We start from the raw sequence: 16,453 nt of genomic DNA, 5'->3' as shown, positions 1-16,453 counted from the left end.
TTTTCTAAAACCAGCTTGAACATCAGGAAGTTCAGGGTTCATGTATTGCTGAAGCCTGGCTTGGAGAATTTTGAGCATTACTTTACTAGCATGTGAGATGAGTGCAATTGTGTGGTAATTTGAGCATTCTTTGGCATTGCCTTTCTTTGGGATTGGAATGAAAACTGACCTTTTCCAGTCCTGGGGCCACTGCTGAGTTTTCCAAATTTGCTGGCATATTGAGTGCAGCACTTTCACAGCATCATCTTTCAGGATTTGAAATAGCTCAACTGGAATTCCATCACCTCCACTAGCTTTGTTCGTAGTGATGCTTTCTAAGGCCCATTTGACTTCACATTCCAGGATGTCTGGCTCTAGGTGAGTGATCACACCATTGTGATTATCTGGGTTGTGAAGATCTTTTTTGTACAGTTCTTCTGTGTATTCTTGCCACCTCTTTTTAATATCTTCTGCTTCTGTTAGGTCCATACCATTTCTGTCCTTTATCAAGCCCATCTTTGCATGAAATGTTCCCTTGGTATCTCTAATTTTCTTGAAGAGATCTCTAGTCTTTCCCATTCTGTTGTTTTCCTCTGTTTCTTTGCACTGATCGCTGAGGAAGGCTTTCTTATCTCTTCTTGCTATTCTGTGGAACTCCACATTCAGATGTTTATATCTTGCCTTTTCACCTTTGCTTTTCACTTCTCTTCTTTTCACAGCTATTTGTAAGGCCTCCCCAGACAGCCATTTTGCTTTTTTGCATTTCCTTTCCATGGGGATGGTCTTTTTTTTTTTTGAATTTTTAAAAAAACTTTATTGGGGCAAGTTGATTTACAATGTCATGTTAGTTTCTGCTATACAACAAAGTGAATCGGTTATACATATACATATCCCCACTTTTTTAGATTCTTTTCTCATATAGGTCACTGTATTGAGTAGAGTTCCCTGTGCTATAGAGTAGGTCCTTACTAGTTATCTATAACTTTGATGGTGATTTTTTTTTTTTTTTTTGGTTTCACTGGGTCTTCATTGCTGCATGCAGGATTTCTCTAGTTACGGCGAGCGGGGGCTATCTTCCTTGCTGTGCATGAGCTTCTCATTGCCGCGGCTTCTCGTCGCAGAGCACAGGCTCTGGGTGCTCAGGGTTCAGCAGCTGCAGCACGTGGGCTCAGCAGTTGGGGCGTGCATGCTGCAGAGCTCAGGCTACTCTTGTTCTGGCACATGGGCTTAGTCGCTCCTCTGCCTGTGGATACTTCCCAGACCAGGGACCAAACCCGCGTCCTCTGCGTTGGCAGGTGAATTCTTATCCACTATACCACCAGGGAAGTCCTCTTTTTTATCTGTAGTAGTCCGTGTGTCAACTCCAACCTCCCAGTTTATCCCTGCCTGCTCCCCAATGTTCGATATTTTGATTGTGAATTTACACAACATAATTATATAGAATTACACACACAAAGGTGAAATCTGGATAAGCTCTGTGGATTGTACCAATGTCATTTTCTTGGGTTTGATATTAGTTATTTGAGATGCTACCAGTAACCTCCCTGGTAAAACATTTTTTTTTTTTTTTGGAGGGGGGTGGGTAACATCCTCTCAATCTGTAATTACCTGAAAAAAAAATTTAAAAAGTCTATCAGAGATGCATAACAACATATTTACAGATTACATGATACAGCTCTTAGGTTTGTTTTAAAATATATTCTAGTAATTAAAAAAATAAAACAGTAGAAGACATAGATGAAACAGGATTGAAAAGATGTTGCTAAATGTTGAAGCTGGGTGAATAATACATAGGGAAAGCACTAGTTTTGTGTTTGCAGACTTCCCAAATAAAAAATTTTAGACTTTTTATTAAGCTTAGGACTAAGCCTAACTTACACAGCCTTACTCAATGCTGTAACTTTTCCATACAAATTGAGTTCAATGCTTGTAATTGTTTCATTCACAAAGTTTATTATGACCTTTTATTGCTGCTAAGTTGCTTCAGTCATGTCCGACTCTATGCGACCCCATAGACGGCAGCCCATCAGGCTCCCCCGTCCCTGGGATTCTCCAGGCAAGAACGCTGGGGTGGTCCATGGGGATGCTCTTGATTCCTGCCTCTTGTACAACATTACGAACCTCCGTCTGTAGTTCATCAGGCACTCTATCTATCAGATCTAGTCCCTTAAATCTATTTCTCACTTCCACTGTATAATCCTTCTCTAGTTGGAAGCCTGCTTAAACAGCATATTTCCTGAGTTGCTTCAGGGTCTGCCCAGACCTAAGTGAGGGGGAAGAAAACTAAGAGAAAGATGGCGTGATGAGGGCTGTCAGAGGGATAAGGGGATGGGGACAAGTTTCTAGAGGTTCCCAGTTCTTATTTCTCCATGAGAAGGAGCACAAATATGGGGCAGGGCATTCCCAAGAAGGTCACACCCACCATCGTCACATCTGCTGACACCACTGTTATCTGGATCCAGACTGACCCAGAGTGAGAACAGAGATGTGCAGGCAGGCCTGAAGAGGACAACACTGCCACCTCTCCTTGCCTCCTTCCAGCCTCAGCATCAAAACCAGCGCCTAGAAGACACCGACTAGGAGGGCGGGCATCTCAAGGCCAACGCATCTCTTTGCTTTCTTCTCCAGGGTACAGCTCTAATCTGTCCTGGTGGGAGAGGAGGGGCCAAGCTGTCTACAAAATAAATCCAGAATTTGCCCCAGAACACTCACAAGCCTCAAATTAGCAACCGAGAGCAAATGTAAATTCAAGAGAATCCACTCTGCCGCCGCCATTTTGGAATGAGAAGGGGAAATGCCCAGGCACAACACCTAACACCAGGTAAGGAATTAGCAGATACAATCATTGGGGGTGGGGTGGCTATGAGGATGAGAGCCAATCTATATACATCAGGTCTCTAGCTCATCATAGGTGCTCAATAAATTCTAGCAACTGGCATCATCCTGACTCTAAGACGCCACAAATGATAACTTGTGTTATTGAGTTTACAGCTGCTTTAAAAGCCTATGGTTGATTCATGTCGATGTTTGATAGAAACCAATACAATACCATAAAGCAATTATCCTTCCAATGAAAAATAACTAAATTAAAAAATACTCTAACGAATGAGATATTTCAGTGATGATCAAACAGAAGTCACAATCAGGGAGATTTAGAATAACAATAACGTCATAAAATAATAGATCATCAAAATGATCTAGAAAGCAGGCAGTTAACGGGTCTCCAGCAGGTTCTGCACCGCAGGGGGTCAAATCCCACAGAAAAGCCAGGAGCACTTCCTCCTGCTCAGACAGGAAGGGAAGCAGTGACTTCAGCCACCTGCAGGGACAGAAGGGTGCCTACCTGCTGTTGAAGGGGTTGTCTCCAGGAATGATGTGGGTGCTGTCTTTGCCAGCCAGGAGCTTGATGCGGTCGTAGAAGGACTTCACGGCAGGTGAGTCTGTCTGGCCCTGCTGAATGATGTCTAGGGGGTCCCGGGACCCTCGGCAGAGCAGACTATTCTGACAGGCTGACTGCAGACAGCAGTCAGGGTCCAGGCAGTCCACCAGGCCATCTGGAAGGGCAGAGACAAAGCCAGGGCTCAGCAGATTTCACGGCCCAAAGCTGCTCTGAGACGCTAGCACCTTTTAAAAAAATTAATTAATTAATTTGACTGCACTGGATCTCAGCTGTAGCACGGGGATCTTCGTTTCTTTCACTGTAGCCAGCAGACTCTCTAGCTGTGGCACAGGGCTCAGTAGCGCTGCACGTGGCTTTAGCTGCTCTACAACATGTGGGATCCAGTGGTAAAGGATAATTGCAAGGCAGATTCTTGACCACTGGACCACCAGGGAAGTCCTTGAGATGTTAACATCTTTGTCCCCACCAGCCTCGACCCTTCCCAAAGGCCTGACCTGGCAGGTTTCCCACAACAAGCCTAGTATATTTCCAATATAAATTAAAGACTGAAAGAAAGTTGTTGAGAATGTTGACAAATGGTTATCCCCAGGTAGTAGATTAGTGTGTCTCTTTCTTTTTCTATCTTGTATTAAAACTTTTGTATTTCTACTTTTTCTATTACGAACACGTATTATTTGGGCGGTTGGCAATAAAAACTAACACTTTGCTTTTAAACAACATAGCACAAAAAAATTACCTGTTGCTAGATTTCAGGGACCCATGTTAATGGGTATGCAAGTCACCAAAATGCATGGGATTCCTTAAATCCTGCTTCAGTGGAGAAAAGCATTCCATCCCCACTTTCTCTAAGCCAGGGAGGGTAGTGCTGATTAGTGGGAGCACCAGGGGGTGATGAATGACATTTTCCAGAAAATGTGGAGATATGGCTTTGGCATGAGCATCCACAAACTAAGCCATTAGTTTACCCAATTGCTTCTGGAGGTGCCTTCACCATAGCTGTAGGACTCCGAACATTCTGATTTACTTGCCTAGATTCCCGCTCCTTCACCCGTTCCTGAGTCATCTGTGTTTAGTTGCTCAGTCATGTCTGACTCTTTGTGACCCCATGGACTGTAGCCTGCCAGGCTCCTCTGTCCATGGGATTCTCCAGGCAAGAATACTGGAGTGGGTTGCCATGCCCTCCTCCAGGGGATCTTCGCAACCCAGGGACTGAACCCAGGTCTCCCACATTGCAGGCGGGTTCTTTACTATCTGCGCCACCAGGGAAGCCCTCCTAGTCATCTACGCTTCAATAAATACTTGAGTGCTATTTATGTTCTGAAAATAAAACAGGGAACAAAGAATGATGGTGTCTGTCCTAAAGGAGCTGACAGTATAGAGGAGGAAATGGATATGACGCAGCCTTTAAGATCCACACTAGGTGTGGCCTCCTCCAGGAAGCCTTCCTGATGATGTCCATGGCTAAGGGAGGTATTCTTGTTCTGTGTATCCCTGAATCTGAGGTTCTCAGAGAATGGTTCTACATCAAAATCCCACAGGGAGAATCAGGAGCCTACCCCAGACCTCCCCAGGCAGAGCCTCCAGGAGTAGGTCCTGGAATCTGCATTTTAAACATGATCCTCACATGATTCTAATGCACCGGAAATATTAGAAACCATTGTTCACGCTAACTTCCTTGTACTAGAATTATCTATCTCTGACTGCTTGCCTTTCTGTCTGGAAAATGAGCTTTTTGAAAAGAAGAACAGTGTCACATTCATTTTTATATTCTTGCTTTGCTTAGTGCCAACGTGGAATCAGGACCCAACAAATGTTTGTTGAATGAATAAATGACTGTTTCCCATTCTCCACATGTCTATTAGGAATGGGGATGGGAATGTTTAGGGCAGTGTTTATGCCTTGGGATTCCTATTAGAATGGATTAGTTAGCTAGTCCTTCTTCACTCTGCTGGGAGTTGATTGAATACACAGTGTAGGAGCTTGGAGAGTAACTTGCTTACACCTCCTTGATTTGATAGCGAGGCATTTGGGGGCCATAATTAGCATCATAAAAACATGCACTCCAATCCCGGGCTGTGACTTGATGAACACTTGAACTGGAGCACTGAATCAGAGGCCTGGCTGTGTGCTTTAAATTCACTACAATGTAATTTTTTGGCATTACCCTTTACGTTTGGTTCTGCCAATGAAATTGAAATATATAATTTCACCCAAGTTCCACTGTAATTTAGCAATTAATGTACAATGATTTTAATGCATTACTTTCTTTTTAGCAAACAAACAAATTAGGAGGTTGTGTGTTCTGCTCGGCTTTAAATTACTAAAACTAGCCTCTCATTTTCCACATGGGCAAATGTTGCTCGGGTGTCTCGTAACACGTTTAGATTTACAAAATTTCCTGGAAGTGCAGACACAGGAGGGTGAGCAGGCACGCACACTTAAAATTTAGAGACTTTCAGAGTCATGGCTATGAGTACCTCTGTCCGACGTGCTGGCTGAATTGGGTACCCACCCCCTCAAGAGTCCCGCAAACCTCAGACCTAAGAAACGGTGTTGGAGACTCATATCTCAGCAGCAGAATGATGCCAAGGTACCATTTTACATCAGCCAAGGGCTCCCAGAGCCCTCGGTAGAATATGAAAGAAGAATAGGATAAAAAAGCCAAGTATTCTTCCTGTAACATCGCCTTCCATGGACTGCCCTCACTAGACAGAAGGAATCTACCACAGAATGCCTGCTTTGGATTTAAAAATATCCTGCTGAGATATGTTGGCAGTGCTTCATTCAGCCGCTGCAGAAAGTTCTCAGGTAGAAGAAACCCACTGTTATTAGCACTATAGATTTCTTTAAGGCCACCGGCCTCTTCCCATTAGGAGTTCCATCCGTCTCTGGTGGCCTTTTCCTCCCGAAGCTGGGAATGTGACCCCCCCACCCTCAACCCTCTACCACCCACTCTGTACAGCCAGCTTGAGGGCCTCACATCGGGATCAAATAATAACTTAAGACAGTCTTTTTTGTTAAGATTCCTCTCCCAACCCCCTCGAGTCGGCTACTCCTTCCGGATCTGTGACTGCTTCAAAAGTGTGGACCTCAAATTTCCTCACTGTTTTTGTTGACTCTGGGCTTTTTATTCAAGGGTCCGTCTGGCAGCAGGAGATGTCCTACAAACACATCAGCAATAGCAGATGGCAAATGCTTAAAATAAAAAGGATATAAATGATGTCCTCCTACATATTTACATTTACCTGCTCCAGACATTATGCATTTGGGGTTCTAGCCGTTATTAAGTGTGAGCATACGTTACGCCTGTAATGACCTCATCATGTTTTGTGATTATGGGCTGCAGCCGCCAAACACTTGCAGACGACACTGTGAACTTGAAATTGGCACTCCAATCTCCCCTCGGCCTGTCAGTCACAAGAAGCGCATCTTTATGCCAGCAAGCCCCTCGCATGGAGTCTGACATGGCAATCTTCAGTAAATTACCCTGTCACTGACAATCTTGCAGTTATCTCGCAAACAATCAAGCAGGCAATCAAACTGTTCTGAATTGCCAGTTCAGGACCTGAGAGGCTGCCGACGTCTCCATTCAACAGGGGCGCAAAAGCGGCTCTGCCCCCGCATGACATTGGATGATTTATTTTTTTATTTATCCGCCTACTTATTTGTTTGTCTGCTTGGCTTTCTCCTGGTGAGAGAGGTTTGCAGAGTCTTCGAAAAGGGCCCCGTTCTGACTCAGCGGTTATGGGAAAGTTTGACCCAGGCCTTCCCCATCAGCTCACAGCGGGGTCCTACGTCCGCTTCATAAACATTCTTATTTACTCCACTCTGCAAGATGCGGCTGCAGAGCATTAACTAGGTGCTTTCTGTTAGAACACACACTAAAGAAAAGTTCTGGCTGTATGCCACGCACAGACATCATATGCTAATGGGAATGGCCATTTCAGAGAAATATGGACAGGGAGAAATTTTCTGAGAACGGTAGGTGAGGCATTCTTTGTATTGCTTTTGACAAAGAAAATCAGAGAGAATCTTGCATAACAGTTCTGGCAACGCGACACTAAAATCAGGTTAATGCTAAATGGAAAGCTTTGGATTGGCATTCTCACGATAAGAAGCCAAAAGTCTACACAGTGTCTACATGGAGGTAAGAACCTGGACTGTGAATTCCTCTAGTCCCTGGCTGTGTCAGCTTAGAAAGAAAAAGTTTAAAAGTTTAAAATCAAAGTTTTCCTGGCTGAAACTCAATTTCTTTGCCTTTAAAACTGAGTGATAACAATGCATATATCATAGGGTCATATGATGGGGAATGGACAGATATAATATCAGTCGGGCATACAGTATACATGGACAGAGGATGAGGTGGTTGGATAGCATCACTGACTCAATGGATATGAGCTGGAGCAAACTCCAGGAGATACTGAAGGACAGGACATGCTATGGTCCATGGGGCTGCAGAGTTAGACATGACTTAGGGACTGACCAATACAGTATATGTTGAATGATAGGAATTACTATAACCAGAAACTCCCTGAAGTTTTCCACTTTTTCAGTGGATAAAAATGGGATATAAAGAAATAAATGTAACGAATGTCCCCTGATTAGAGTGATTCATGGGTAGGTTGCAGTTGGGCAAGAATGCTATGTTTTCAAATAGGGATAAGTTAATAATTGATGGTAATAATAAATGCTATAGGTTGTACAGGATTTACATATATTCTTGATTTATATCCTTATGGCAATCCTACAAAGCAGAAAAATAGAACCCTTAAGCTGCAGACTCTGGATTGGGGTGTCTGGGTTTGAATCTCAGAGCAGCTAGTACCCATCTGGTGACCATGGGCAATTAAGTGCTCTGTGCCTCAGCTTTCTTAGCCACAAAAAGAAGAAGATGATGACAAGCACTGTTGGGAGGATGAAAGCAGTTATTCCATATTCAGGACTTGGAAGAGCACCTGGTGTAGCAAGTACTCAGAACAACACCCATCCTATAGAGTTGGAACTGAGGCTCGGAGAAGCTAAGTAAATTCTTCGAGTGGTCAAGAAGCAGCTCTTGAGAAAAAGCAGAAAGAGGCAACCCATGAGATCACCACTCACTGTCTTCATCATCGGAAGGAGGAGATGCTTCCTTCCCAAAGGGAGCCTGAAGACAGGGCAGTGGACACTCATTAAGCCGGGAAGGCATGAGCCGCAGCGAGATTTAATCACTTCTGAAGGCTTGTCTGCCCTACAGCTGAGGAAGAGTCTGGCTGGTTGAAATGAACATCTGAAAAAGGAATCAACATGAGAAACAAGATGCCTGGGAATTCACTGTCTGATATGCAGGCTGCTAAGGACCACACTGTTTACCTGGGAGACTCGAGCCCCCCTCCAGCTGTTTACCACTGGTACAAGGTGGCACACCTGGGTGGGCTGCAGGCTGGTGCCAGCTGTTTCCAGCTCCTGCCTCATTTGTTCCGTAAGGCTTTTTAAGGAGTTCCTCAACAGTCCAGACATTTAACCTCAAAACCTTCACTGAATACTCAACAGTGATGCTACTCTCGGGGGACAGGTGCCACGGGTAAACAGAGAAGCTGTAGCAAACAAGTGAGTATTTCCAAGCTGGCTGAAACATGCACCTCTCTTCTGTCCGGGGAAGGCTGCCCGAGTCCATGCATCACTCCTGTAGGAAAGTGAAGTCTCCAGGAATGAGACGAGGGTTATTTCATTTCCTCTCTGATCTTTGTAAACTGGGCAGCTTTGGGAGAATCCGGATGGAGGCATTTGGGTCTGTTCTTGGTGCCTGTTGTTCCTTGCAGCTTGGTAAGCAAGTGACTCCCTCAACGACCTGCATGAACTCTCTGGCTTTTGTGGGTATTAAAGGCTTCAGAGGAAGATCCAAATTTACTTTTCTCAGTTTTATTTTGTGACAGGGTGGCACAAATCAACTCTCACAATTCACTTCAGGTGCCACGGATAAACTCTGCCAGTGTCTGTAGGCAGCATGGGGTTGGGAACTCGTTGGCAGCTCATGAAAAACGAGCCCAAGTTTTTCCAGATCATGGATTGATGAGAGGGACCACCAACCATCAAATCTACCTTTCCCATTCAGTAGGATGGACTGGTTAAAACACTGGCTTTCAAGACTACATAGTCTTTCATTTATCAGATGTTCAAGAACAGGCAAAGTTCATGACTTATAGTAGAAACGTTAGAAATTGTAGTCACCTTTATAGGGAGGTATTGCCTGGAAAAGAATATAGGGGACCTTTCAGGTTCTTGGAATTTTCTAGATTATCTTATTCACTTGACCACACAAGTGATTATGTCAATAAAAATTCATCAAGGTGTATATTTAAGATTATGTACTTTATGTATTTGCCAACAGATTGACTTTGGGCAAAATAATCACCCTCCCTGTGCCTTGTCATCCTTAAGTACAAAGTAGGCATGATGATGATGATAATGGTGATGCTGCTGCTGCTGCTAATGATGATGACCTCACAGGAGCATTGGGAGGATTAAATAAGAGCACCTAGTAACCTACTGCGGTTGCTGTTTAGTTGCTAAATTGTGTCTGACTCTTTGCAACCCCATGGACAATAGCCTGCCAGGCTCCTCTATCCATGGGATTTCCCAGGCAAGAATACCAGAGTGGGTAGCCATTTCCTATCCAAGTAACCTACTACATGCTTCCAAGTAATTTCTACTTCTCTTCTTTTTGAGTCTTCTTGGCATCATATAGGTCTGTTTCCCATACAGAGTACAGTACTTGTCACATTCTCATTCCCCCCCCAAAAAAAAAACAAAAACCCATGGAATCCAGGTAGTAAACCCAATAAATCCTAGGGCAGTTCTTGAGATCACCTGAATAATGGAGAGGAGGGGGGAATGAATGAAGCAGTGGTGAGAAGGAAGGAGGTGACAAGTTGGGGCAAGAAGGAGACCTGTGCTGTGGGCTCTTTGTGATGGACACGAAGAGGGAGCAAGGAGGGGTGCTGGAGAGCAGGCTCCATTGCAGGCTGGCAGAGGCCAAAGGCTCCTGAATTCTAGCCAGACACATAAAGGGGTTCTTGAATGAAAAAAGAAATACAGCGACCACAGGATTTGACTTGCCTTGGGAGTTATTTTGTTTTAAGGTGAGCTCTTATATGATGTGCTGAAAGTGTATGGGGTCCCTGGCTAATATTTTCCTGCCAGGCCTATATCTGGGTAAACAATCTGAGTTACCCAGATCAGCATATCAGCACTATTCTGGCAGCCTGATCTTACATAAACTTGCAGAAGAAACACTCCTTCAGCCAGCAGGAGCAACTGACTCACCAATCTGCTCTCTGGTATTCAGGCTGGGTGTTGGACCTTGAGATAACTCAGAAATGCAAATCTCCAAACATCTCAGGGTATCTGGTCAACCGTACATGCGTGGGGGTGAAGGTGAGGAGGGGGAGAGGGTCAGAGAGCACATGAAAGGAAGAAATAGGACCCAGGGCTCCTGAGGGCCCTAGTCCAGGTGAGGGCACTGCATTGCTGATCCTGGCCAGTCTCTACCACTGGGACAGCACTTATAAAATTTTAAGGCAGGTACTCCAAAGCTCAGGGAACCACTGTCCAGGGCAGCACTGGGCTCCTATCCTAGTTAAACAAATAGGCTTTAGAGTCAGAATGGTCTGGTTTTAAAACCTGATCTATCTATCACTCATCAGCTACGGTGAGTGACCTCCTGTGACTCGGTGTTCCCAACTACAGAGTGGACTTAATAGCACCTATGTCACTGAAGATCAGGGAGATGCTATAAGATGGTCCATGTGAAATGAGAAGATGAAGGTACTGCACTAAACACAGAGGAAGAGCTCAATAAACGGTTGAGGCTGTTTTTAATGATATTTCCTGCTCTCCACCAGGGAAGGGCACTCTTCTATTTGCATTTTACCCAATGCCTGCTGACAAGTTGGAAGTGAGGGATAATTGAAAGTATTCCAGCTTGATGTAACTAAGAAGTGAAAGGCACAGGCAAGGCTGACTTGATTTAACCTGGCAATATGAGATTAGTTCTTCATTGCCTCCGTTAGGTCTCCCGCACTGCCAACCTTTTAAAGCAATGGATTGGCTGACAGGGTGCTCATTTGGAAGGTTTCACCTGCCATTAATACCCTGGCTGCCTGATGGCCCATCGTTCGGCAGGCATCTCGCCTCTCCCCCCATGGGGCACCCGCCATTCTCAAACATTGCAAGAAGTAAAATTGTATTTGCATTCCTTCTGGAAGGCCTGTTGGAAGTGTTCCTCTTGCTTCCTGTCAACTCTTTTTGTCAGTCTCTGAATTCCGAGGCCTGGGATCCTTGCCCCCAAAGCGCCTTCCAGCTTTTCTTATAACTTAGCAGTGGAAGATCCATCATGTCCAATCAGAGACCTGGCAGAACGGAGGCCCCACTAAGAGCTCCTTTGCTGGCTTTCCTGGTCTTCAGGATGGATGTGGGAAAGAAAGCAAAGACTGCCTAGGAAAACCCAGGCACTGTACTGAAGGCAGTGATCTGATCCAAGTAAAACCTCTTTTTAATGTGATTCTGGTTTACCCTGAAGCTACTGGGGCATCTGGTCGACTCCATATGCATGGGGATGGGAGGTGAGGGATGGTAGAAATCTTATGGCAATGAACTTGAAATGTGTGTCTAGTTTTCTTTTTTGGGGGGGGTGGGGGGAATGATTCTTCACCAAAAATAAAACAAGTGGACCAAAAACAAAAACAAACACTATCAACCAAACCCTTTAAAACCAGTGCTTCTCAAATTCTAACCAGCATCAGAATCACTTGGGGGAACTTGCTAAAATGTAGATTCTAATTCTGTAGCTTTAGAGTTTGGGACTTGAGAGCTTGCATTTCTTATAAGCTCCCAGGTGATGCTGACGCTGGTGTTCTGAGCACGTACTTCTATAAATCAGGCACCAAACTGCTGATGGTCAGGTTACGCTCCCAGATTTCCTGTCCTGGAATCAGCTCAGTGATGTTAAAATACTGATCGTTATCTCACCCACACCTACTGAATTCCTGAGAGTGGAAACTGGGAATCTGCATTTTAAAGAAAATGCCCCACATGATTCCTTTGCTCACTAGAGCTTGAGACCCTCCTGCTCTCAATGACTGAAAATACCTTTCAGATATCCACAGCAGCACAATTCACCCTCAGGCAACTTATGCCTCCTGGGACAGAGTAACAAGGGTTCCCTAAAATAGAGAGTGAGGTGGGACAGGAGGGTCTGCAGTCAGACAGTCTAGGGGGTGCTGGTTAAACAAAGGTAAAGTGGTTTCATCACAGCGGGATTTCTCAGAGCCTTTGTTGAGTGACTATGCATTAGGAATCTTTACTGTTGCAGTGGCGTGTGCAGTATTTCCTGACAATGAACACTTTTTGGCTGGGAGCATCTCCATGCCGACAGTCTAGTGTCTTACTAGTTGGGATGCACTTCAGGAGAACACAGGGCTCTAGGTTTGGGGATTCTCCCCTAGGAAGGACCAGCCAAACCTTCATCTACTCCAGTCACAAGTGACAGCTCCATGCTTTACTGACCATCTTGTAAAACACAGGCTTGGGGTGGTCAGGCCTAATGCAAACTACACCATCGAAACAAGCACATTGGCTCAGAGCCTCTGTCCTTGTGCTCCCGGAGCCTCCCAAAGCCCGTGCATTTCAGCACAGGGATCCTGTGCTAGGTGACAGCATCCCTGGGGGTCAGCACGACCACGGATCATCTAATGAGAGCTAATAGCTGCTCTTATGAAGAGCTTACTAAGTGCCAGGCACCGGGCTAAGTGCTTTACATGCATCCTCTCATTAAATTACCATCAGAACTCCAGGCATCATCAACACTGCTGTTTACAGATGAAGACTTGCAGATTGAGAGAGATTAAACACCTCACCTAAGACCATGCAGCTTTTATCTGGTGGGGCTGTTCTTTTTTATTTTTCACAGAGAACATTTGTAGTTTATTCAAAACTGTAAGAGTGCCAACGTGAAGACAGTTTTCCACACGGTGTCTACACTCCTTTGCTTGGAACGTGTCTGGGCTCCACCCCGAGACTCACCATCATTTGAGGTAACGCGAGGAGGCCCAGGAATATGAAGCATCTGGGCGTGGACCCTGAAGGTCCTGGTCAAAACCCAGCCATCAAGGATGGTCTTACTATCCACACACAGCCCGAGGTCATGTGTACAAGAACCCGGTGAGTCTCAGGGAGCAGACCCAGTCTGCTTTGTGTCTTCCTGAAATGAAATCTTCTCAAATTACCTGCTTCTAACATGCTTCCCCTGCAGCCAACGTGGCCCTCCTGTGGTCTGACCCTCCAGAACACCACCGGAATGGGAAGTACCCCTGTGAATCAGGGCACACCAAAACACACACCTATCTGCAGTGTGCAAAGCCACAGGGTTTGGAGTCCCACCTTCCTCATTGAAGCCATTCTAACATAGCACCAGAATGTCCCCCGACTATGTCCATGTTGTCTCTGACCCTTGGACTGTCCCATGAGCATAAGAACAGAAACCCAGTGACCTCACACACCTCGCACGGGCTGCCATGTCCCCTGCTTCACAGGTGCCCCTGAGTGGTGCCCACAGGTGACACCTGCCAGAGACAAGCACTCGGGGTTAAAGGGTGCTGGTTAACTGGAATGCAGCTCTTTGCCTTTCCTAAGGAGATGGTTGTACATCTGGTCATATGTGGTTTGAAATCATAAACGTTTGGCTTGTCGGGTGCTGGTCCTGGAAGCTCCACACCAGTTCCTGTGCTGAAGGACCGGATGCTGAATCCTTGTTTGCTACAGAAGGTTAGAGATGATCCTTAAGGCAGGGAAAATGTTTTAGCTGCTGGAGCTGATACCATGCTTGATCTACCCAGTTTCGTCTCAATGTTCAGATCAACACAGAAATCGGTTTTCTTTCAACCAATCCTTCCAATCTTAGTTCTGCCTCCTGAGGATGTTGTGCGCCTCCGGTTCTGGTTGATTGAGCACACCACTGCCACCCGCAGAGGTGACGATGGCATGGCGGCAGCTGCACTGTCTAGGGTTGGGATTTGAACCCAGTTTGTTGCACTCCAAAATAAAATCCTGCATGAGGCTGCCATGACAGGTCTGCTACTGTTAAACATTCTGAATGGCCAACACACAGGAGCAGCTTATCTGCCACGTGGCCATGCTTAGTGCCCGTGCCAAGCTCTTTAAGGCAGGACTACATCAAACAGAAGATGGACGATTTAAAGCCATAGGGAAGGGTGATTTATTTTGAAAAACCAGGATGCAGAATGTTTTAGCTGCCCTCCACCCCAGCTCCTCACTTCACCCAGCTTCCACTTCCGCCTCGGGTAGACCGCCACAGGTGTCCTCGCCAGCAGCTTAAGTTTCTCTGTGCTTTCTCAGTCTGCGCCAAACATCCTGATCCAGCCACCAGCCAGTAATGCCCACAAGAACCCTTTGAGGCGGATTCTGTGTGGCTCATACGGTAAAGAATCTGCCTGCCGTGTGGGAGACCCAGGTTTGATCCCTGGGTCGGGAAGATCCCCTGGAGAAGGGAATGGCAACCCACTCCAGTATTCTTGCCTGGAGGATTCCATGGACAGAGGAGCCTGACGGGCTACAGTCCATGGGGTTGCAGAGTCAGACACGACTGAGTGGCTAATACTTTCACTTTTCTTTTTATCTTCTGTGAGCTCCGCCTTGCTGGTGAAGAAGTGGAGGCTCAGAGAGCTTAAAGGTCTTGCCCACAGTCACACAGGAAGTACATGATGGAGGACCGATTGCCCGCTAGGCGGTTATGCTCTTGGTTTCTACCCTTCGTTCTTCACAGGAGGCTGCAAGTGGCCACCACCATTTCAAGGAGCCCTGTGAACGCTGCAGGACTTGGGGAAGGCAATGCCAAGCCTTCAGAGAACACCTTCGTTCTCTAGCTGCTGTTTCTTTCAGTCTTTCTCTCTCTTCCTTCTTCCCCTCCCCTTCTGCCTCTCCTCAGCCCACACAGAGCCTCCAAGAACAGTGATCTCACTTGATCAGAAAGTTTCACCTTGGACATCCCTGACAGGCCTCGCTGGCACAGTCTCCCCCGTGTTAGCCCAGGGCCACGTTTCTATACCCGGGGGCTTTCTCCCCTGCCTGCAGCTGTCTGCCCCTTTCCTGCTACAAAAACCAGCGGCAACAGAGAGCGGGGGCTTCTGATCTCAGGCGCTGACTTCCCCACATGCTGGCCTGGCCCTGCTGCTTGTGGCCTCTCCCAGCTCCATCTACTCCCCCCCACCATGCCTGCTGCCCTCGTCAACTACCATTTCAAAGAGCCCACTGACAGGTCAGACAGAAGAGAGCCGATGGCCAGGGAGTCCGGGCCTGGCAGGGGGTGGCAGCCTGGTGGGGTGCCAGACACTGACTAGCTGGGGCCCTCAGAAAAGAAGAGGGCTGTCACCACCGACACCTCTGAGCAACAAGCCGGAACAGTCCCTTTCCGCCTGAGGAGAGGCCCTGTCTCCTGGGGGATGGAGGGCAGGTAGGAGGGCTGGCCCCAAAGCTGAGAGAATTAGCAGGTAAAGAATAAAGAAATACCCCCAGCCCGGCCATGGGGAGAAGGGACCAGACTTGGCTAACAGAAGCTTCCTGCTAGATGAGGGCAATCAGAAGTGCGAATTCCTAAACCTGGCCATTACTCAGCCCCAGGCACTATGCTGAACGCTCCCTAGAGATGTGCTCAGTTTAATCCTGACACCCACTCTACAGCGTAGGCACTGAGAACTGGTACAGTACTGCCAATTATGATCCCAGGATCTGGAGGTCTGCAATGCATTGGCTGTGTGGCTTTGGGTTAGTTACTTTGCCTCCCTGAGCCCCAGCGTCCTCATCGGTAAACTGAAAATGATTGTTGTTGTGAAAGACTAAATAAGCTCCGTGCAAAAGCACTCAGTGGATAGTAACCATCTGTTTACTCTGGCTTCTTTGCTACTCCACATTTGGTCAAGTGACCCACACTGTGGGAGGTCGGGACCCACTCAGGACTGATTCCTGGCTGCCTCTGCCTTTTCGTTGGAGGAGGATTATGGAGCCTGCCTACTACTGCGGTCA

The 16,453-nt window shown here is 46.4% G+C and overlaps 1 protein-coding gene across 1 annotated transcript in view; it reads right to left on the bottom strand.

The window, feature by feature from the left end:
- TENM2 (teneurin transmembrane protein 2) overlaps positions 1–16,453 on the bottom strand; it is a 488,845-nt gene that overhangs the window by 100,027 nt on the left and 372,365 nt on the right. The window contains 1 exon segment of the mRNA XM_070373048.1: positions 3,323–3,533. Within this exon segment, the coding sequence (XP_070229149.1) occupies positions 3,323–3,533 (211 nt within the window).

This window comes from Bos mutus, chromosome 7 (assembly GCF_027580195.1).
Source record: "Bos mutus isolate GX-2022 chromosome 7, NWIPB_WYAK_1.1, whole genome shotgun sequence".
NCBI classification, from domain to species: Eukaryota; Metazoa; Chordata; class Mammalia; order Artiodactyla; family Bovidae; genus Bos; species Bos mutus.
The sequence above is the reverse complement of the archived record's forward strand: the minus strand, read 5'-3'. Positions and strand labels throughout refer to the sequence as shown.